General features: G+C 44.6%; 1 protein-coding gene across 1 annotated transcript in view; it reads left to right on the top strand.

Moving 5' to 3' along the window:
- The window catches only part of ADAMTS19 (ADAM metallopeptidase with thrombospondin type 1 motif 19), a 205,051-nt gene that overhangs the window by 12,533 nt on the left and 169,569 nt on the right, over positions 1–22,949 (top strand). Inside the window, exon 2 of the mRNA XM_069960685.1 lies at positions 1,681–2,360. Within this exon, the coding sequence (XP_069816786.1) occupies positions 1,681–2,360 (680 nt within the window). The remainder of the gene's footprint in view (positions 1–1,680; positions 2,361–22,949) is intronic.

Here is a 22,949-nt window from a genome sequence, read left to right on the forward strand (position 1 = left end):
TTTATTACGATGCGGCCGTGTATGTGAAGTATTTGCTCGCCTCAGGTTAGTGCGGATTTCTGAGATAATTTATGCGACCTCAGGAAATTATTATACATCTGGCACAGCCGGGGCTGTAAATCCTCAGACCAAGTGTATGTCTATTTTTGCTCCCTCATTTATTATAACTGTTCCCGGCCGAGCCCGGACAATGATAAATCCCCACCATAGCTTAAAGGACAAGTGTCAGGGACGGAGGTAAGAGACAGAGGTGAGAGACGGATGTGGGGGACACAGGTGAGGGACGGAGGTGAGAAACCGAGGTGAGAGACGGATGTGGGGAACGGAGGTGAGAAACGGAGGTGGGGGACGGAGGTGAGGGACGGAGGTGAGAGACGGAGGTGGGGGACGGAGGTGGGGGACGGAGGTGGGGGACGGAGGTGAGGGACGGAGGTGGGGGACGGAGGTGGGGGACGGAGGTGGGGGACGGAGGTGAGGGACGGAGGTGGGGGACGGAGGTGAGGGACGGAGGTGAGAGACGGAGGTGAGGGACGGAGGTGAGGGACGGATGTGGGGGACACAGGTGAGGGACGGAGGTGAGAGACGGATGTGGGGGACACAGGTGAGGGACGGAGGTGAGGGACGGAGGTGAGGGACGGATGTGGGGGACACAGGTGAGGGACGGAGGTGAGAGACGGATGTGGGGGACACAGGTGAGGGACGGAGGTGAGAGACGGAGGTGGGGGACGGAGGTGAGAGACGGATGTGAGGGACGGAGGTGAGAAACGGAGGTGGGGGACGGATGTGAAGGACGGAGGTGAGAGACGGAGGTGGGGGACGGAGGTGAGGGACGGAGGTGGGGGGCGGATGTGAGGGACGGAGGTGGGGGGCGGATGTGAGGGATGGAGGTGGGGGGCGGATGTGAGGGACTGAGGTAAGAGATGGAGGTGAGGGACGGACATGAGGAATGAATGAGAGCGATGGAGGTGAGGGAAGGGTTCCCGGCCTGTATTGAGGCATTTTAAAGGAAATGAGTATTGCAATGCTCCAGTTTAAAAGCAGGGACCAAATCTCGTTCTTGGGACGGGACTTATATAACAGCTACCCCCACCATGTTCTACTTTGCCTGCTATAGCCGTCATTTGGAGTGACTAAGCTGTCTATCTCTAGTTATGACGTTGTCTAATACCTTGTTACTAGATCTTGGCTCTCGTTCTCCTATCCCACTGAACCATGACTTTGTACTTCATTGTCCGATAGTTACTGACCTGTCTATTATTGTGTATTTTGTTGTCTTGTCCGTGATTTGTGTTTGCACCGATTTCAGAGCAGTTACAGTCAGGTTGGGGCGGCCTGTAAAGGAGGCAGGGGCAGTCTGGGGGAGCAGCGTCAGGGCATCACCTGGTCTGTGTATTCCGTGTGTCCCTGACCTGTTCCTCACATTATTATATTGAAAATATGGCCGGATTTGTACCACAGAATTACTGACTTATTTTACCTTTATTTTATGATGTGTGAACATAGCCTTACAGTAAACTTCTGAAAGTCTCTCCTGATCTCCCACAATGGTATCTGATGTTCCTCCTGACACTGTAGTATGTGTACAGGTTATCAGTCTGCCTTTTGTAGACCATGTGTTGCTCTTGATACATGAAGTCGACCATTGCCTTTTGAATAATCATCACACTTGATATTTTTTAGGTCTTATTTCATCCTCCCAATGGGATGAGGAATGGGAAGTAGTTTTTCCATCTCTGTGGGGACCACAGGAAAAGGGACAAGATGGACGGTCCACTGTGGGTTCAAGTGTTCAAGATGCCAACAGAAACCGTAGTGGTGAGGACGTTCCGTCAGCCAGTAACCAGGCTGCTAGTAGCTCAAGGGAAGTTCGTTCTGTATCCTCTCTTTCATCTACTCCAAGTTATCAACAAACAGATCCCGATGAGGAGGCGTATGACGAGCAAGAGACTCCGGAGCTTTACCATTTGGCTTCTTTTCCTTGGTTGTCTGAAGCAAAATCAGTGACTGCATCTTCTCCATCTTCTCCTAGTTCTTCTCCATCTTCTCCTAGTTCTTCTCCATCTTCTCCTAGTATAATCTCAGCCATGATAACATCCCATTCTGGAAAATGTAACAGTTCTACAGGATCAGCAGATCATGGTGGAAAGATGAAAGTGAAGATTTCTGCCTTTGGGAAGGACCTGTATCTTCTACTAAAGAAGGATAGCCGATTCCTGTCTCCAAGCTTTGTTGTTGAAGAGCGGAAGAGAGACAGGAAGGAATCACTGAATCCTGGGACTACGGATAGAGACTGTTATTATAGCGGCATCGTTCTTGGACATAGGGGATCATTTGCTTCCTTCAGCACATGTGGGGGACTGGTAAGTTCAAAGCAAGTAAAATGATATTGACTGGTAGAAACACATAGAAAGTAAAAATTGATGCATATTTTATTACTGAATAAAAAGATTTAAAGCGTAACTGTCATGTTTTTTTATTGCAGAAATCAGTAGTATAAGCGATTTTAAGAAACTCTGTAATAGGTTTCATCAGCCAAAAAAGCCTCCTTCTGTACTCAAGAAGCAATCTCCCAGCCTCCCCCCCGACTTCTTATCTGTGCATTATCAGGCAAACACGTCTTCATTACAGAGAAGCCAGTGAAGACGGGCTCTGCTCTCTCCATTGTAAGCCTATGAAGGGGGGAGGGGCCGAGGGAGATGAGGGAGCAGGAAGAGGTGACATGAAGGTCAGCTGTTTGTAGACTCTCTGGGCACCTAAACCGCAGGATTCTGGGGTCAGAAAGGTCAGTGCTTATCTATGAACTTACTGAGAGAAGATTGCAGGGTGTTGTGCTGTGCAGGACTGCTCCGTGCTCACTCACTCCTCTCAGCCCCTCCCCTCTCCATAGCCACATAATGGACACAGAAATCCTGCTGCTTCTGAAGTGAGGGGGAAGGCTGGGAGATTGCTTTTTCACTACAGAAGGAAACTCTTTTAGTACATAAATCCTATTACAGAGTGTCTTAAAATCGCTTGTACTGTTGATATTTAATGTTTTCAGAAAAATGACCCTGAAATGACAGTTACGCTTTAATATTGGCAAATGATGGGTGAAGCACAGAATGACAGAGCTTCAGGGTGGTCCCTGCTATTTACTGTAGGCTGGTCTCAGGGGTCTGCACATCCCTGCTCCCAGTATGGGGGGGTGTATAGATGTATAGGGGGTGTATAGATGTATAGTAGACGCTATCGTTCCCAGTAGAAAGGCTGCCTGGTGCCTCCACATATAATCTTTCCTTCTAGGGATTACAATAAGCCCAGAGGCTTCCCTGCTGCTCTTTGTAATATGGCGGATGACTTGGTAATAGAATTTATTTATTTATTCTATGCCTCCCAACTTTTGCTGAGAAAGAGGGTCGTTCAAGCCAACACGCCATGCCTTCATGCCACGCTCCCATGGCCACACCCCATGGCCACGCGTCCATAGCCACACCCCATGGCCATGCGTCCATAGCCACACTCCCATAGCCACGCTTCCATAGCCACACTCCCATGGCCACACCCCATAGCCACACTCCCATGGCCACACTCCCATGGCCACACCCTATAGCCACACTCCCATGGCCACACCCCATAGCCACACCCCATAGCCACACTCCCATGGCCACACCCCATAGCCACACTCCCATGGCCACACTCCATAGCCACACTCCATAGCCACACTCCATAGCCACACTCCATAGCCACACTCCATAGCCACACTCCATAGCCACACTCCATAGCCACACTCCATAGCCACACTCCATAGCCACACTCCATAGCCACACTCCATAGCCACACTCCATAGCCACACTCCATAGCCACACTCCATAGCCACACTCCATAGCCACACTCCATAGCCACACTCCATAGCCACACTCCATAGCCACACTCCCATAGCCACACTCCCATAGCCACACTCCCATAGCCACACTCCATAGCCACACTCCTATGGCCACACTTCCATAGCCACACTCCCATGGCCACACCCCTATGGCCACACTCCCATGGCCACATCCCCATGGTCACGCTCCCATGGTCATGCTCCCATAGCCACACCCTATAGCCACACTCTCATGGCCACACCCCCATGGTCACGCTCCCATAGCCACGCCCAAACACTTTTCCCACTGCTGTTCACATAATCCAAGTAGCGCCATAGCAGCCAGAAGTAGATTGATACCATCACACTGTTACTGACCAGTCAACCAAATAATATATTATCACTACACCCTCACCACATAGTGATCAATACCACTAGACCATTTCTAAAATCCAATAAACCAAGACCAGTAATAACAGTACATAAAAACACTTATTATTGACACATCTTGACCACCACCATTATCACTACTTAATAACTAATATCACCATACCCTTACTAAACGCATCCCCACAGTGAGTTAGCCCCCCCCTTCCCGAGTAGGCAATTCCCCTATTAATTACCCCCCCCCCCCCGCCCTCCATGTAGACTTCTTCCCTCATAGTTGCTCCCCCCCTCATCCCTCATACAGGCATCTCCCCTGTTGGTCACCTCCCCCCCCTCCCCATGTAGGCGTCTCCTCTGTTATTTAGACCCCCTCTCACCTATGTAGCATCTCCCCTTCTAGGCATCCCCCTATGTGAAACAAAAAAAAAAAAAACATACTCATCTATCTGCAGCATCCTGTGTCTTTTTTCCATGATGTCACTTGGGGGCGGGAGCGGCCTCTTGTGGCCAGAGCAGAATGTGGCCTCCAGCCACAAGAGTAATTGGCAGAGAGGAGAGCCTATGGCTGGCTCCTGCTCTGCCAGTGTGTATGAGAGATGTATAGATGTATAGGGGGTGTATAGGGGATGTATAGGGGTGTATAGATGTATAGGGGGTGTATAGATGTATAGGGGGTGTATAGATGTATAGGGGATGTATAGATGTATAGGGGGTGTATAGATGTATAAGGGATGTATAGATGTATAGGGGGTGTATAGGGGATGTATAGATGTATAGGGGGTGTATAGATGTATAAGGGATGTATAGATGTATAGGGGGTGTATAGATGTATAAGGGATGTATAGGGGGTGTATAGATGTATAAGGGATGTATAGGGGGTGTATAGATGTATAAGGGATGTATAGATGTATAGGGGATGTATAGATGTATAGGGGGTGTATAGGGGATGTATAGATGTATAGGGGGTGTATAGATGTATAAGGGATGTATAGATTTATAGGGGGTGTATAGATGTATAAGGGATGTATAGATGTATAGTGGGTGTATAGATGTATAGGGGATGTATAGATGTATAGGGGGTGTATAGATGTATAAGGGATGTATAGGGGGTGTATAGATGTATAAGGGATGTATAGCTGTATAGGGGGTGTATAGATGTATAGGGGATGTATAGATGTATAGGGGGGGGTGTTGCCTCCAGCCACAAGAGTAATTGGCAGAGAGGAGAGCCTATGGCTGGCTCCTGCTCTGCCAGTATGTATGAGAGATGTATAGATGTATAGGGGGTGTATAGGGGATGTATAGATGTATAGGGGTGTATAGATGTATAGGGGGTGTATAGATGTATAGGGGATGTATAGATAGATGTATATGGGGTGTATAGATGTATAGGGGATGTATAGATAGATAGATGTATAGGGGATGTATAGATGTATAGGGGGTGTATAGATGTATAGGGGATGTATAGATGTTTAGGGGGTGTATAGATGTATAGGGGATGTATAGATGTATAAGGGATGTATAGATGTATAGGGGGGGGGGGTGTTGCCTCCCGCCACAAGAGTAATTGGCAGAGAGGAGAGCCTATGGCTGGCTCCTGCTCTGCCAGTATGTATGAGATGTATAGATGTATAGGGGGTGTATAGATGTATAAGGGATGTATAGGGGGTGTATAGATGTATAGGGGGTGTATAGATGTATAAGGGATGTATAGAGGGTGTATAGATGTATAAGGGATGTATAGATGTATAGGGGGTGTATAGATGTATAAGGGATGTATAGGGGGTGTATAGATGTATAGGGGGTGTATAGATGTATAAGGGATGTATAGGGGGTGTATAGATGTATAAGGGATGTATAGAGGGTGTATAGATGTATAGGGGGTGTATAGATGTATAAGGGATGTATAGAGGGTGTATAGATGTATAGGGGATGTATAGATGTATAGGGGGTGTATAGCTGTATAAGGGATGTATAGATGTATAGGGGGTGTATAGATGTATAGGGGGTGTATAGATGTATAGGGGGTGTATAGCTGTATAAGGGATGTATAGATGTATAGGGGGTGTATAGATGTATAGGGGGTGTATAGATGTATAGGGGGTGTATAGATGTATAGGGGGTGTATAGCTGTATAAGGGATGTATAGATGTATAGGGGGTGTATAGCTGTATAAGGGATGTATAGATGTATAGGGGTTGTATAGATGTATAGGGGGTGTATAGATGTATAGGGGATGTATAGATGTATAGGGGGTGTATAGATGTATAGGGGATGTATAGATGTATAGGGGGTGTATAGATGTATAAGGGATGTATAGATGTATAGGGGGTGTATAGATGTATAAGGGATGTATAGCTGTATAGGGGATGTATAGATGTATAGGGGGTGTATAGGGGATGTATAGATGTATAGGGGGTGTATAGATGTATAAGGGATGTATAGATGTATAGTGGGTGTATAGATGTATAGGGGATGTATAGATGTATAGGGGGTGTGTAGATGTATAAGGGATGTATAGCTGTATAGGGGGTGTATAGATGTATAGGGGATGTATAGATGTATAGGGGATGTATAGATGTATAGGGGGGGGGGGTGTTGCCTCCAGCCACAAGAGTAATTGGCAGAGAGGAGAGCCTATGGCTGGCTCCTGCTCTGCCAGTATGTATGAGAGATGTATAGATGTATAGGGGGTGTATAGGGGATGTATAGATGTATAGGGGGTGTATAGATGTATAGGGGTGTATAGATGTATAGGGGATGTATAGATAGATGTATATGGGGTGTATAGATGTATAGGGGATGTATAGATAGATAGATGTATAGGGGATGTATAGATGTATAGGGGGTGTATAGATGTATAGGGGTGTATAGATGTATAGGGGATGTATAGATGTATAGGGGGTGTATAGATGTATAGGGGATGTATAGATGTATAAGGGATGTATAGATGTATAGGGGGGGGGTGTTGCCTCCCGCCACAAGAGTAATTGGCAGAGAGGAGAGCCTATGGCTGGCTCCTGCTCTGCCAGTATGTATGAGATGTATAGATGTATAGGGGGTGTATAAGGGATGTATAGATGTATAGGGGGTGTATAGATGTATAGGGGGTGTATAGATGTATAAGGGATGTATAGAGGGTGTATAGATGTATAAGGGATGTATAGATGTATAAGGGATGTATAGGGGGTGTATAGATGTATAGGGGGTGTATAGATGTATAGGGTATGTATAGATGTATAGGGGGTGTATAGATGTATAAGGGATGTATAGAGGGTGTATAGATGTATAGGGGGTGTATAGATGTATAAGGGATGTATAGAGGGTGTATAGATGTATAGGGGATGTATAGATGTATAGGGGATGTATAGATGTATAGGGGATGTATAGAGGGTGTATAGATGTATAGAGGGTGTATAGATGTATAGGGGGTGTATAGATGTATAAGGGGTGTATAGATGTATAGGGGATGTATAGATGTATAAGGGATGTATAGAGGGTGTATAGATGTATAGGGGATGTATGATGTATAGAGGGTGTATAGATGTATAGGGGTGTATAGATGTATAGGGGATGTATAGATGTATAGGGATGTATAGATGTATAGGGGGTGTATAGATGTATAAGGGTGTATTAGGGGGTGTATAGATGTATATGGGGTGTATAGATGTATAGGGATGTATAGGGGGTGTATAGATGTATAAGGGATGTATAGGGGTGTATAGATGTATAAGGATGTATAGAGGGTGTATAGATGTATAGGGGGTGTATCGATGTATAGGGGATGTATAGCTTGTAAGGGATGTATAGATGTATAGGGGTGTATAGATGTATAGGGGGTGTAAGATTTATAAGGGATTTATCGATGCATAAGGGCTGTTCGATGTATAAGGGATGTATAGATGTATAGGGGGTGTATAGATGTATAGGGGGTGTATAGATGTATAGGGGGTGTATAGCTGTATAAGGGATGTATAGGGGGTGTATAGATGTATAGGGGGTGTATAGCTGTATAAGGGATGTATAGATGTATAGGGGGTGTATAGGTGTATAGGGGGTGTATAGATGTATAGGGGGTGTATAGATGTATAGGGGATGTATAGATGTATAGGGGTGTATAGATGTATAGGGGATGTATAGATGTATAGGGGTGTATAGATGTATAAGGGATGTATAGATGTATAAGGGGTTGTATAGATGTATAAGGATGTATAGCTGTATAGGGGATTTATAGATGTATAGGGTTGTATAGGGATGCATAGATGTATAGGGGGTGTATAGATGTATAAGGGATGTATAGATTTATAGGGGGTGTATAGATGTATAAGGGATGTATAGGGGGTGTATAGATGTATAGGGGATGTATAGATGTATAGGGGAGGTGTTGCCTCCAGCCACAAGAGTAATTGGCAGAGAGGAGAGCCTATGGCTGGCTCCTGCTCTGCCAGTATGTATGAGAGATGTATAGATGTATAGGGGATGTATAGATGTATAGGGGGTGTATAGATGTATAGGGGGTGTATAGATGTATAGGGGATGTATAGATAGATGTATATGGGGTGTATAGATGTATAGGGGGTGTATAGATGTATAGGGGATGTATAGATAGATAGATGTATAGGGGATGTATAGATGTATAGGGGGTGTATAGATGTATAGGGGATGTATAGATGTATAGGGGGTGTATAGATGTATAGGGGATGTATAAGGGATGTATAGATGTATAGGGGGGGGGGTGTTGCCTCCCGCCACAAGAGTAATTGGCAGAGAGGAGAGCCTATGGCTGGCTCCTGCTCTGCCAGTATGTATGAGATGTATAGATGTATAGGGGGTGTATAAGGGATGTATAGGGGGTGTATAGATGTATAAGGGATGTATAGAGGGTGTATAGATGTATAGGGGGTGTATAGATGTATAAGGGATGTATAGGGGGTGTATAGATGTATAAGGGATGTATAGATGTATAGGGGTGTATAGATGTATAAGGGATGTATAGGGGGTGTATAGATGTATAGGGGGTGTATAGATGTATAAGGGATGTATAGGGGGTGTATAGATGTTAAGGGGATGTATAGAGGGTGTATAGATGTATAGGGGGTGTATAGATGTATAAGGGATGTATAGAGGGTGTATAGATGTATAGGGGGTGTATAGATGTATAGGGGGTGTATAGATGTATAGGGGATGTATAGATGTATAAGGGATGTATAGAGGGTGTATAGATGTATAGGGGATGTATAGATGTATAGGGGATGTATAGAGGGTGTATAGATGTATAGGGGGTGTATAGATGTATAGGGGGTGTATAGATGTATAGGGGATGTATAGATGTATAAGGGATGTATAGAGGGTGTATAGATGTATAGGGGATGTATAGATGTATAGAGGGTGTATAGATGTATAGGGGGTGTATAGATGTATAAGGGGTGTATAGATGTATAGGGGATGTATAGATGTATAAGGGATGTATAGGGGGTGTATAGATGTATAAGGGATGTATAGAGGGTGTATAGATGTATAGGGGGTGTATAGATGTATAAGGGATGTATAGAGGGTGTATAGATGTATAGGGGGTGTATAGATGTATAGGGGATGTATAGATGTATAAGGGATGTATAGATGTATAGGGGGTGTATAGATGTATAGATGTATAAGGGATTTATAGATGCATAAGGGATGTATAGATGTATAGGGGGTGTATAGATGTATAGGGGGTGTATAGATGTATAGGGGGTGTATAGCTGTATAAGGGATGTATAGGGGGTGTATAGATGTATAGGGGGTGTATAGCTGTATAAGGGATGTATAGATGTATAGGGGGTGTATAGATGTATAGGGGATGTATAGATGTATAGGGGGTGTATAGCTGTATAAGGGATGTATAGATGTATAGGGGATGTATAGATGTATAGGGGGGGGGGTGTTGCCTCCCGCCACAAGAGTAATTGGCAGAGAGGAGAGCCTATGGCTGGCTCCTGCTCTGCCAGTATGTATGAGAGATGTATAGATTTATAAGGGGTGTATAGATGTATAGGGGGTGTATAGATGTATAGGGGATGTATAGGGGGTGTATAGATGTATAGGGTGTGTATAGATGTATAGGGGGTGTATAGATGTATAAGGGATGTATAGATGTATAGGGGATGTATAGATGTATAGGGGTGTATAGATGTATAAGGGGTGTATAGATGTATAGGGGGTGTATAGATGTATAGGGGATGTATAGATGTATAGGGGGTGTATAGATGTATAGGGGGTGTATAGATGTATAAGGGGTGTATAGATGTATAGGGGGTGTATAGATGTATAGGGGATGTATAGATGTATAGGGGGTGTATAGATGTATAGGGGGTGTATAGATGTATAGGGGTGTATAGATGTATAAGGGATTTATAGATGTATAGGGGGTGTATAGATGTATGGGGATGTATAGATGTATAGGGGTGTATAGATGTATAGGGGATGTATAGGTGTATAGGGGGTGTATAGATGTATAGGGGATGTATAGGTGTATAGGGGGTGTATAGGTGTAAAGGGGATGTATAGGTGTATAGAGGGTGTATAGGTGTATAGGGGGTGTATAGATGTATAGGGGGTGTGTAGGAGGTGTATAGATGTATAAGGGATGTATAGGGTGTGTATAGATGTATAGGGGTGTATAGATGTATAAGGGATTTATAGATTTATAGGGGTGTATAGATGTATAAGGGATTTATAGATGTATAGGGGTGTATAGATGTATAGGGGATGTATAGATGTATAGGGGGTGTATAGCTGTATAAGGGATGTATAGATGTATAGGGGGTGTACAGATGTATAGGGGGTGTATAGATGTATAGGGGGGGGTGTTGCCTCCCGCCACAAGAGTAATTGGCAGTGAGGAGAGCCTATGGCTGGCTCCTGCTCTGCCAGTATGTATGAGATGTATAGATGTATAGGGGGTGTATAGATGTATAAGGGATGTATAGGGGGTGTATAGATGTATAGGGGGTGTATAGATGTATAGGGGGTGTATAGATGTATAAGGGATGTATAGGGGGTGTATAGATGTATAAGGGATATATAGGGGGTGTATAGATGTATAAGGGATGTATAGATGTATAGGGGATGTATAGATGTATAGGGGTGTATAGATGTATAAGGGGTGTATAGATGTATAGGGGGTGTATAGATGTATAGGGGATGTATAGATGTATAGGGGGTGTAATAGATGTATAGGGGATGTATAGGGGGTGTATAGATGTATAGGGGTGGTTAGATTATAGGGGGGTGTATAGATTATAAGGGATGTATAGATGTATAGGGGATGTATAGATGTATAGGGGTGTATAGATGTATAAGGGGTGTATAGATGTATAGGGGGTGTATAGATGTATAGGGGGTGTATAGATGTATAAGGGATTTATAGATGTATAGGGGGTGTATAGATGTATAGATGTATAGGGGGTGTATAGATGTATAGGGGATGTATAGGTGTATAGGGAGTGTATAGATGTATAGGGGATGTATAGATGTATAGGGGGTGTATAGGGGGTGTATAGGTGTATAGGGGGTGTATAGATGTATAGGGGATGTATAGATGTGTAGGGGGTGTATAGGAGGTGTATAGATGTATAAGGGATGTATAGGGTGTGTATAGATGTATAGGGGTGTATAGATGTATAGGGGATGTATAGGTGTATAGGGGGTGTATAGATGTATAAGGGATTTATAGATGTATAGGGTGTATAGATGTATAGGGGTGTATAGATTATATGGGGTTGTATAGAGTATAGGGGGTGTATAGTGTATAGGGATGTATAGATGTATAGGGGGTGTATAGATGTATATGGGGATGTATATAATGTATAGTGGGTGTATAAGGGGATTGTAATAGATGTATAGGGGGTGTATAGATGTATAGGGGATGTATAGGGGGTGTATAGATGTATAGGGGATGTATAGATGTATAGGGGGTGTATAGGGGATGTATAGATGTATAGGGGATGTATAGATGTATAGGGGATGTATAGGGGGTGTATAGGGGATGTATAGATGTATAGGGGATGTATAGATGTATAGGGGTGTATAGATGTATAGGGGATGTATAGATGTATAGGGGGGGTGTTGCCTCCCGCCACAAGAGTAATTGGCAGAGAGGAGGGCCTATGGCTGGCTCCTGCTCTGCCAGTATTAATGCTGCAGTTAACAGTTCAGGAGGGATCACAGTTAAATAAGCCAGCCATTGAAGTAAATGGGTTCTGTTTATCTCTGTTTACAGGTTAATGTTGGCAGATAATTTTGACATGTTTTATAACTATTGATGGATTTATATTTGTTTTATACATTCATATGCATAGTATTTTTTTTTTTTTTTGTGGGTTAAATCACATCAACCCTTGTAGTTGGCAGAACTTTAGGAGATTTAGGAGCCCAAGACTCCTAAGCAAAAGATTTAGGGACACATTTATTGTTCTCTTTGCACCATTATTTTGGCTAATTTGCCAAAGTGTTTGCTCTATTTTAGATCAGTTTATGCCAACTGCGCCATTTTAAATTTTTTTCTTTCAGAGGGTTTTGCGTAGCGGTACTCCAGTCAGACCTGGGCGTCATTTTTTAGCTAGATTTGTCATGTGTACGGTTAGTTTTGCGTAGCGATACTCCAGTCAGACCTGGGCGTTATTTTTTGCCTAGATTTGTCATGTGTACGGTTAGTTTTGCGTAGCGATACTCCAGTCAGACCTGGGTGTCATTTTTTAGCTAGATTTGTCATGTGTACGGTTAGTTTTGCGTAGCGATACTCCGGTCAGACCTGGGCGTCATTTTTTAGCTAGATTTGTCATGTGTACGGTTAGTTTTGCGTAGCGATACTCCAGTCAGACCTGGGTGTCATTTTTTGCCTAGATTTGTCATGTGTACGGTTAGTTTTGCGCAGCGATACTCCAGTCAGACCTGGGCGTCATTTTTTAGCTAATCTGTTAAGAAAAACTTGGAATCGTATCTTGTTGCTTTTCTATATAACGGTCGGTAACAAGTCGGTGATGGAAACATTTTATATCTTTTTTTCTTTGGCAATAAGAAGGACGTCATGAATGAACATGACAGATAGCGAACCACAATCTCTAACGTGGGAAATCGGGGGTTAAATACAGCGAAGTCCCATAGAAAGTGCTGAGAGCTGTAAGTGACGGATGGCTGCGCTGCCCTCATAGACGGCTGATCTCCTTACTGGTAATGTCAGGGACCTGGCCGGCACCGGCAGGCCGCCTGTTTCTGCTGCCTTTTCTCTTCTTTTTACCTTGGACTTTTTCCATATTTTGCAGACGTCACACAATAAAGTCTCTTTGGGCTTTTAATCGTGTTTTGTCCTTACAGCAGAAATTTCAGACTGGTCTTACAGCTTTGGGCTATGTTCACACTACGTAAAACTACGGCCGTTGTTACCGATGGCGACAACGGCCGTAGTTTTTGCGGGTCTGGAACAATGTCTTAGTTTCAATGGGATCCCGGCCGGAGCGTATATACATCGTATACGCTCCGGACGGGATCCCGTGCGGCCCCGCAAATAACTGACATGTAAGTTTTCTGCAGCCGCAACTCAATGAATTGCGGCCGTAGGAAACCTTGTCAGTTCACGCTATGAAGCAAACGGCTCCGGCCGCTCGCTACATAGTGTGCAGGGGGAAGCTCTGATGTGGGCGCGCGCTGATGCACCCGCACCAGAGCTCTGCGGCCGGACAGATCATCCGGGCACAGACCGGCCGTTCCGGGACCCGGCCAGGGTCGCAGAACGTCCGGTCTCTTACTGTGTGTGAACATAGCCTTGAGGTTATCAGTAGGAAGCGGTGACTGAAGGATGTTATCCATAGTGAGCGGCAGCATTTATAAGGGGATCAGCAACTTTCTGCAGTGCGTCTCCTCTCTTACTTACGGGGCAATGGTGGCTACTAGACTGCAGAGATTGGCTTCCATTCTAGCGGCTGCCTTCCCTGGGTCCTAACAATGGCTGCCAGTACTCAGATACCCCCAGGACTCACACACTAATATGCAATCCCAGCGACATTGTGCAGCTATTGGGGGAAAATTGCAGGCAATGGTTTCCACTGGATTCAGATTGCCAGATCCACACGTCTGTGATATACGTATACACGGTGTGTAAACTGGCTGTATATCTACGGAACTCTATGCGTTATAATTAGAGATGAGCGAACCTCAAGCATGCTCGAGTCCATCCGAAACGAATGTTTCGGCATGTGATTAGCGGGGGCTGCTGAACTTGGATAAAGCTCTAAGGTTGTCTGGAAAACATGGATACAGCCAATGACTATTTCCATGTTTTCCACATAGTCTTAGGGCTTTATCCAACTTCAGCCGCCACCGCTAATCAAATGCCAAACGATGGGAGTTCGGATGGACTCCAGCATGCTCCAGGTTCGCTCATCTCTAGTTATAATGCATTACCATACAGTTACACGCTGTGCTATATACCCAGCCGCGTCAGATCAGTAGCGTACAGCTGTAGCCGCTCCGGAGCTCACTGTATAAGAATGAATGATGCATATGGGATATATATCACAGGCGTGGGAACCTGGCACTGATCTCTGACACGTTAATAACACTGATGATCTCATCTCTATGTCTGCAGGTGGGATACATTAGACAGCGAGTGGAGCGTCCGTCTTTTATCTTGATGTGCTGGGAGCCAAAGAGATGGACAGTTTTATGGCTGAACATTTTTTTTTTTTTGGCCCCAACAAAAACGCCGGAAAACACGGCAATACTGATCTTGGCTTTATTTTCTTGCTTTGGCAGGGTTTTTTGCATTTTTTAAAATGGCGTTTTTGTGTTTATTGTGTTTTGTGTAACTTTGTTGCTGAAGTTCGGGTCCAAACGTTGACCTGAATGCACCAGCGGCAGCGAGGAAGAGGCAATTGACCCCCTTCCTTGCTGGGGCGGACATCAGGCCTGGCAGTTTTTTGTGTGCTGGATCACTGAGCCAATCAGTGGCTGAGATGGTGTTCCATCGATATTTGGGCTCAAAATGACGTCCGTCCTAAAGAAAGGCCGCCAAAGGGGACGTTGTGTGGTCATGGCCATAATTTGGAGGAATGAATACGATTGCGTTTTCTATAGAATAATTTGCTTTATTGTAGTCTATGGGAATTGTCCATCAGTTCACACAGTCGAGAAAAACAGCCGTAATTGAGTACAGGCGTATAAAGAATAAACATGCTCATGATTCACAACCTGTTTTTGCAACAACAAAAAAAACACTTTTTTTACCTGTTCACACATTGTCAGCTATCTTTTTGAATAATAGGCAACATGATATATCCATCATCTGATGCCAGAATATTCTTAAAGGGGAATGTTATGAAATTGTCAGTGTAGAGAGGGTGACAGAGTCCAGCGATTAAGCACTATAAGGAGTCATTCCATAACCCTATAGTGACCAGGCGTCCTCTGTGAAAAAAACTTAAGAACCCAACAGTCCTTTTAAGGGCTAATATATATATAAATAATGCATCTTTCTGCCTGGCTCTGCTGTGTGCCAGTGATTGCAGAGTGTAATTAATATACACAGTAGTATATAAGTCATAGTATAAATGCACGGGTGAATAAAAGATACACTAATGCTACACACCTCATAATTGCTCGGCTACACTTACACTTTGCACCTGATAATCTGTACACATGTGCGTAGACCGTAACACACGCTTCTACTGTACGTTTGTTATTTGTTTGTGAATGTTCAGTGAACACAAACCAATCACGATAATTTTTCATCAATCACAGTCGGGTCGTCAGCAACTAATGGTACTTTTACACGGAGCGATAATTCGCCCGATTGCACGATTAACAATTTAAAATGAACAATGTTTTTTTCATAACGGTCAGCGTTTAGACGGAACGGAACATCGTACGGAAAAATCGTTTTGCGATCGCTTAAACCTATCTCATACATAGGTGAAATCGTTGAAAGACCGTTTACATGGAATGATCTGCGAATTTTTTGCGAACGATCAACGACGATTTGAAAAGTTGTTGAAAGATCAAAATGAACGATTTCTCGCTCGTCACTTGATCGTTCGCTGTGTTTAGACGTACGATTATCGTTCTAATTCGACCGTTATCGTGCAAATTCGAACGATAAATCGTTCCATGTAAAACCACCATAACACATATGACACTTTTCAATCACTTTGTTAGACACTGTTCTTTGATTGCATGGTATGGATTGTGTAACGAATGACGGAAATAGAAGCAAAAGACGTTGTAAAGATGTGACTTGTTTTCCTCTAGTCGAAGAGACGACTTCATGGTCTGATTATTACTCAGATTCCATCATTTGGATCAATCATATTCCTGAGTGCAATAATGGTAGACGTAGGGTAATGTGCCATGTTAGATGGACGGCAAGATACTGAGAAATGATACCGACAAATGATCCCAACCAATGATACAGACCGATTATACCGAGGAATGATACCGAGAATGATACTGACAAATGATACCGAAGAATGATATCAACCAATGATACCGAGAAATGATACCAACAAACGATCCCAACCAATGATACAGACCGATTATACCGAGGAATGATACCGAGAATGATACCTACAAATGATACCGAAGAATGATATCAACCAATGATACCGAGAAATGATACCAACAAACGATCCCAACCAATGATACAGACCGATTATACCGAGGAATGATACCGAGAATGATACCTACAAATGATACCGAAGAATGATATCAACCAATGATACCGAGAAATGATACCAACAAACGATCACAACCAATGATACCGACCGATTATACCAAGGAATGATACCGAGAATGATACTGACAAACGATACCTACAAATGATACCGAAGAATGATATCAACCAATGATACTGAGAAATGATACCGACAAATGATCCCAACCATTGTACTGACCGATTATACCAAGGAATGATACTGACAAACGATACCTACAAACGATACAAACGATACCAACCAATGATACTGAGACACGATACTGACCAATGACCAAAGAATACTTCATACGCAGCTGGTTTAGCTACATAACAGGAACAAAGAAGGGGAATACAATCCCAGTGCTAATCTATCAGTGAGAAGAAACAGATGTATCCATGGTCAGACACATCAGCAGCCACACATGTGATGAAACAAATGAGGAGCTCCGGAGCAAATGTTTCATGCCTGACCAGATGGATGTGTAAGCTGATCCTACAGCAATCTGGTCGCTGCACCAGATAGACACCACCTCAGTGTGCGGCCGTTGTGTATCAGAATAGGTCTCTGGATATGCTGTAATAAAACGGCCGCACACTGAGGTTGTGTCTATCAGGAAAGGTCTCTGGATATGCTGTAATACAACGGCCGCACACTAAGGTTGTGTCTATCAGGAAAGGTCTCTTGATATGCTGCACAACGGCCGCACACTGAGGTTGTGTCTATCAGGATAAGTCTCTGGATATTCTGTAATAACAATGGCCGCACACTGAGGTTGTGTCTATCAGGATAGGTCTCTGGATATGCTGCACAACGGCCGCACACTGAGGTTGTGTCTATCAGGATAAGTCTCTGGATATTCTGTAATAACAATGGCCGCACACTGAGGTTGTGTCTATCAGGATAGGTCTCTGGATATGCTGCACAACGGCCGCACACTGAGGTTGTGTCTATCAGGATAAGTCTCTGGATATTCTGTAATACAACGGCCGAATTCTGAGGTTGTGTCTATCAGGATAGGTCTCTGGATTTGCTGCACAACGGCCAAACACTGAGGTTGTGTGAAGCTCAATGTCGGCACTCCGTCACATGGTACCCATGGATTAGGTTTCAATTTATTCACAAAATTTTCCGGCACTCACCAAGGCTTGCTTACAAATGTGCATTTATTTACATGACGAGGTGCACACTATACAGCAGGGCCAAACATGTTTTGGCTAAGTGTCTCATCAGGATATTTCTCTGGATATGCTGCACAATAGCGGCACACTGAGGTTGTGTCTACCAGGATATTTCTCTGGATATGCTGTAATTGTAGACATTGAGCTATGATTTAAAGGATTAAAAGAATAGTTCGCCCCCTACTTCCTCACCCGCTACCTCCTCACTCCCTCACAGCCCATATCCGCATATCTCCATCTTTTCTTCAGCAGTGGAATCATTGAGAACCAATGGGGTCTGGACAGAAACTGCTGGGATGTCCGGAAGTTTAATGCGCAAAGGCCTGTTGAAAAGCGCAGTTGCTGGTGGGATTCCTGTAGTGGGGTGCGGGTGGCTCTGTACTGTCTAAGGAATCTGTATAATTCTTGTTGTAAATCTTTGTGTTCCATGGTGGCAATCCTGAGAGTTTTGTTGATTGATTGCATGAAGCGTTCCACTTCGCCATTGGCCTGAGGCCACTAAGGAGTTATTTTTCTGTGGGTCAAGCCCAGATAAGTTACAAAAGACTGAAAGTCTGCAGAGAGGCAGCGTATAGTCAGTCTTTACTGTTACAGGTTTACAATATGCCGAGAAGATCTTGCCCAGTTTTGGTATAAGAGCTCTTACAAAGGTGATGGAAACAGGTTCGATGACTGGAACCCTAGAAAAATCATCTATAGTAAATAGGAACGATCTGGCAAAGTGCAGAAATCAACACTAACCGCAGTCTGAGGACTTTCTGGCAGAGGTGACGTTTGCAGTGGTGCTCGGCAATGGACAACCGTAGATACTTGACAAGGTTATACATGTCTCAATGAGCGCTACCACTTTTTTGGCTGGAAACCATACTTTCTCTCTAAGCAGTTCCTTGCCTTTAACCACACGTTGATGAGCCAGATCAGACACTGTGGCTTGAAGTTTCTGAGGTGTGACCAGGCGATTGTCACGCAGTAGCAACTCTTAATCAGAAACAGAGAGGGAATGAGGGGTTAACCAGCGCTACAAAAACATGGACACTTTCTTCCAGAGACAGTACCGCTCTTGTCTCCAGCTTGGGCGGGGTTTTGCTGCTCAGTTCCATTGAAGTGAATGGAGCTTAATTGCAAACGGCACCTGAACTGGAGACAAGAGTCGTGTTGTCTCTGAAAGAAAATGGCCATGTTTTTGTAGCACTGGATAACCCCTTTAAAGAAGGCCTGATCATCTGCCATTTGACCGTGTGGTTGAAGGTGAGCCTCAGCTAGAACCAGCTCCAGTTCTTAGACCGCCAGTAACGGGCCTCTCTGCCTGTCAGTCATCCCCTCCGAGTGCGCTGACAGGCAGACAGTGGTGACTAGACACGGGTGGGGAGCCGCACAGGTGACTACCTCCCTGCCTGTCGAGCACTCGGGGAATAAAGCTTCTTTTTCTCCTGTATAAAGCTTATACTGCGTCCGGTACATGCCGCGGGCTCCTCACGAGCTTTATATAGTGCTCCAGGGAACCATATCGGCCCAATTGGGCTGATTGTTCGCTTTAAGTGCTCCAGCAATTGTTGAGACCTATGCTACGTTTACATGGAGCGATAATTCGCCCAATCAATCGTTTAACGATTTTGAAGCAACGATTTGGTTTTTATAACGATCAGCGTATAGACAAATAAATCGTTAGAAAAATCGTAAGAAAATTCGTAAGAAAAATCGTTAATGCGATAGTTTTTAAGATCGCTTAAGCCCATCTTTTACATAGTGAATCTTTGAAAGACTGTTTACACGAAACGATCTGCGAATTTTTAGCGAACGATGAACGACGATTTGAGTACATGTTGAAAGATCAAAATGAACGATTTTTCGCTCATCGCTTGATCTTTTGCTGTGTTTACACGGAACGATTATCGCTCGAATGCGATCGTTATTGCAAAAATTCAAACTATAATCGTTCCGTGTAAACACAGCACTATGCTCAGCGATCAGCGTTTAGACGAATAAATCGTTAGAAAAATCGTTAGTGCGATCATTTTTAAGATCGCATAAGCCCATCTTTTACATAGGGTAAATTGGTGAAAGACTGTTTACATGAAGTGATCTGCGAATTTTCAGCGAACAACGATTTAAGAACATGTTGAAAGATCAAAATTAATGATTTCTCGCTCGTCGTTTGATCGTTTGCTGTGTTTACATGGTACGATAATCGCTCAAATGCAGTGGCGTAGCTACCAGGGTCGCAACGGTGAGGAGTCTAATATGTCTGTGGATTCGTGGCTCGGAGAAGTTCTCATAACGGCCCAGGACAGATGGAGAAGATGAAAAGGGAAGAACTCCGATCAGAGAAGACGTCCCCTGTGAGTCACCTGATATATCTGCGCTGTAGAGTATATGGTGTATACAACCTGTGTGGAGCTGCGTCCACCTCTATATGACTAGATGAGGTGATAGTGATCTGTGTACAGTGGATCTTATTCAGTAGCAGCGGTGGGGTTAGTCAGTATGTGCTGGTATTAGTCAGTATGTGGCGGTGTTAGTCAGTATGTGGTGGTGTTAGTCAGTATGTGGCGGTGTTAGTCAGTATGTGGTGGTGTTAGTCAGTATGTGGCGGTGTTAGTCAGTATGTGGCGGTGTTAGTCAGTATGTGGCGGTATTAGTCAGTATGTGGCGGTATTAGTCAGTATGTGGCGGTGTTAGTCAGTATGTGGCGGTATTAGTCAGTATGTGGCGGTATTAGTCAGTATGTGGCGGTATTAGTCAGTATGTGGCGGTGTTAGTCAGTATGTGGTGGTGTTAGTCAGTATGTGATAATATTTGTTACTTGTTATCCGGTTCTGTGTTTTATTTGGTCAGTAACAATGTGGGGGTGATGGTAGTGGTTGTGGTGGTAATATTTCCCCCTTGTATACTGGTATTATTGACAATATTGGTATACAGGATTTCGTCAGTAACAGTATGGTGGTAATATATATGGTGATAATATTTTTTCTTTCTATATGCTGGTGTTATTGGTAATATCTGTCTTGTGGTACATATCTAGTAGCATCACTTGGTCATGAAAGGGGGGGGGGCCCAAGTTGACCTCTCACACCAGGGTCCAGGAGACATTAGCTACGCCCCTGCTCAAATGCGATCATTTATGTAAAAATTTGATCGATAGTTCTAGGGAGTTGGGCCTTCCACCCATTCAATACCATCAGATGTCTCCAGGTCTTGGAATGGGAAGCACCTGTGAGATTGAACTGATGGCTGTGATGGGAAATCTAGTTCATTTCGGGGGTCACTATGATCCAGCTCATTTAAAGGAGAAGTCCGGCCAAAATTATTTTTTTTATATGTTATTACTTATGGAAAGTTATACAATTTTCTAATGTACATTAATTATGGGAAATGCTCATATACTGCTATTTCCCTTAATTTAGTGTATCAGGAAGTGTTAGAATTCTCTCAGAACCAGTGACGTCACGACGAAGGGTGTAATTCCTATGGAGTGTCCAGCAGGGGGCGCTCTCTATATAGAAGTCAATGAGTACCATTGACTTCTATATATAGTGCGCCCTGCTGGACACTCCATAGGAATTACAGTGTATGTAATGTAATGTTATGCACTGTACTTTTGGGGACTTCATGAATACATTTATAGAATACTTTGGGGAGCAAGTGTCCTTGCTCCCCAAAGTATCCCATAAATGTATTCAATGAATACATTTGCTGGGCACCGAGCAGGGAGGGAGAGAGGTGCCATCTACCCCCCCCCTCCCTCCCTGCTCGGTGCTGGGAACATATACAAAGTACTACTCCCCCATTATCTGCAGATAATGGGGGAGTAGTACCTGTGCTATCCCTATCACCGCCCGCTCCGCCGCCGCCGCTCACACAGGGGCTGCTTTTCATGCCCCCCGCCACTTCAAACTTACTATCGCGTCGCTGACTCCCCGCCGCCCGCGCCGCTTCTCACTATCCGGCCGGCCGCTGACTCCCGCACGCCCGCTTGCACGCCCCGTTCCTCACACTATCTGGCCTCCGCTCTCTGCTCTTGCATGCCGGCCGCGTCAGCCCACCCCCACCTCGGCCGGGGACACCAGGAAGCGCCGTGCTCCTGGCCGGGGTGGGGGCGGGCATGCAAGAGCAGAGAGCGGAGGCCAGATAGTGTGAGCAACGGGGCGTGCGAGCGGGCGTGCGGGAGTCAGCGGCCGGCCGGATAGTGAGAAGCGGCGCGGGCGGCGGGGAGTCAGCGACGCGATAGTAAGTTTGAAGTGGCGTGGGGCATGAAAAGCAGCCCCTGTGTGAGCGGCGGCGGCGGAGTGGGCGGTGATAGGGATAGCACAGGTACTACTCCCCCATTATCTGCAGATAATGGGGAGTAGTACTTTGTATATGTTCCCAGCACCGAACAGGGAGGGGGGGGGGGGGGTAGATGGCACCTCTCTCCCTCCCTGCTCGGTGCCCAGCAAATGTATTCATTGAATACATTTATGGGATACTTTGGGGAGCAAGGACACTTGCTCCCCAAAGTATTCTATAAATGTATTCATGAAGTCCCCAAAAGTACAGTACATAACATTACATACACTGTAATTCCTATGGAGTGTCCAGCAGGGGCACACTATATATATAGAAGTCAATGGTACTCATTGACTTCTATATATAGTGCGCCCCTGCTGGACACTCCATAGGAATTACACCCTTCATCGTGACGTCACTGGTTCTGAGAGAATTCTAACACTTCCTGATACACTAAATTAAGGGAAATAGCCCTATATGAGCATTTCCCATAATTAATGTACATTAGAAAATTGTATAAGTTTCCATAAGTAATAACATATAAAAAAATAA

This window comes from Dendropsophus ebraccatus, chromosome 3 (assembly GCF_027789765.1).
Source record: "Dendropsophus ebraccatus isolate aDenEbr1 chromosome 3, aDenEbr1.pat, whole genome shotgun sequence".
NCBI classification, from domain to species: domain Eukaryota; kingdom Metazoa; phylum Chordata; class Amphibia; order Anura; family Hylidae; genus Dendropsophus; species Dendropsophus ebraccatus.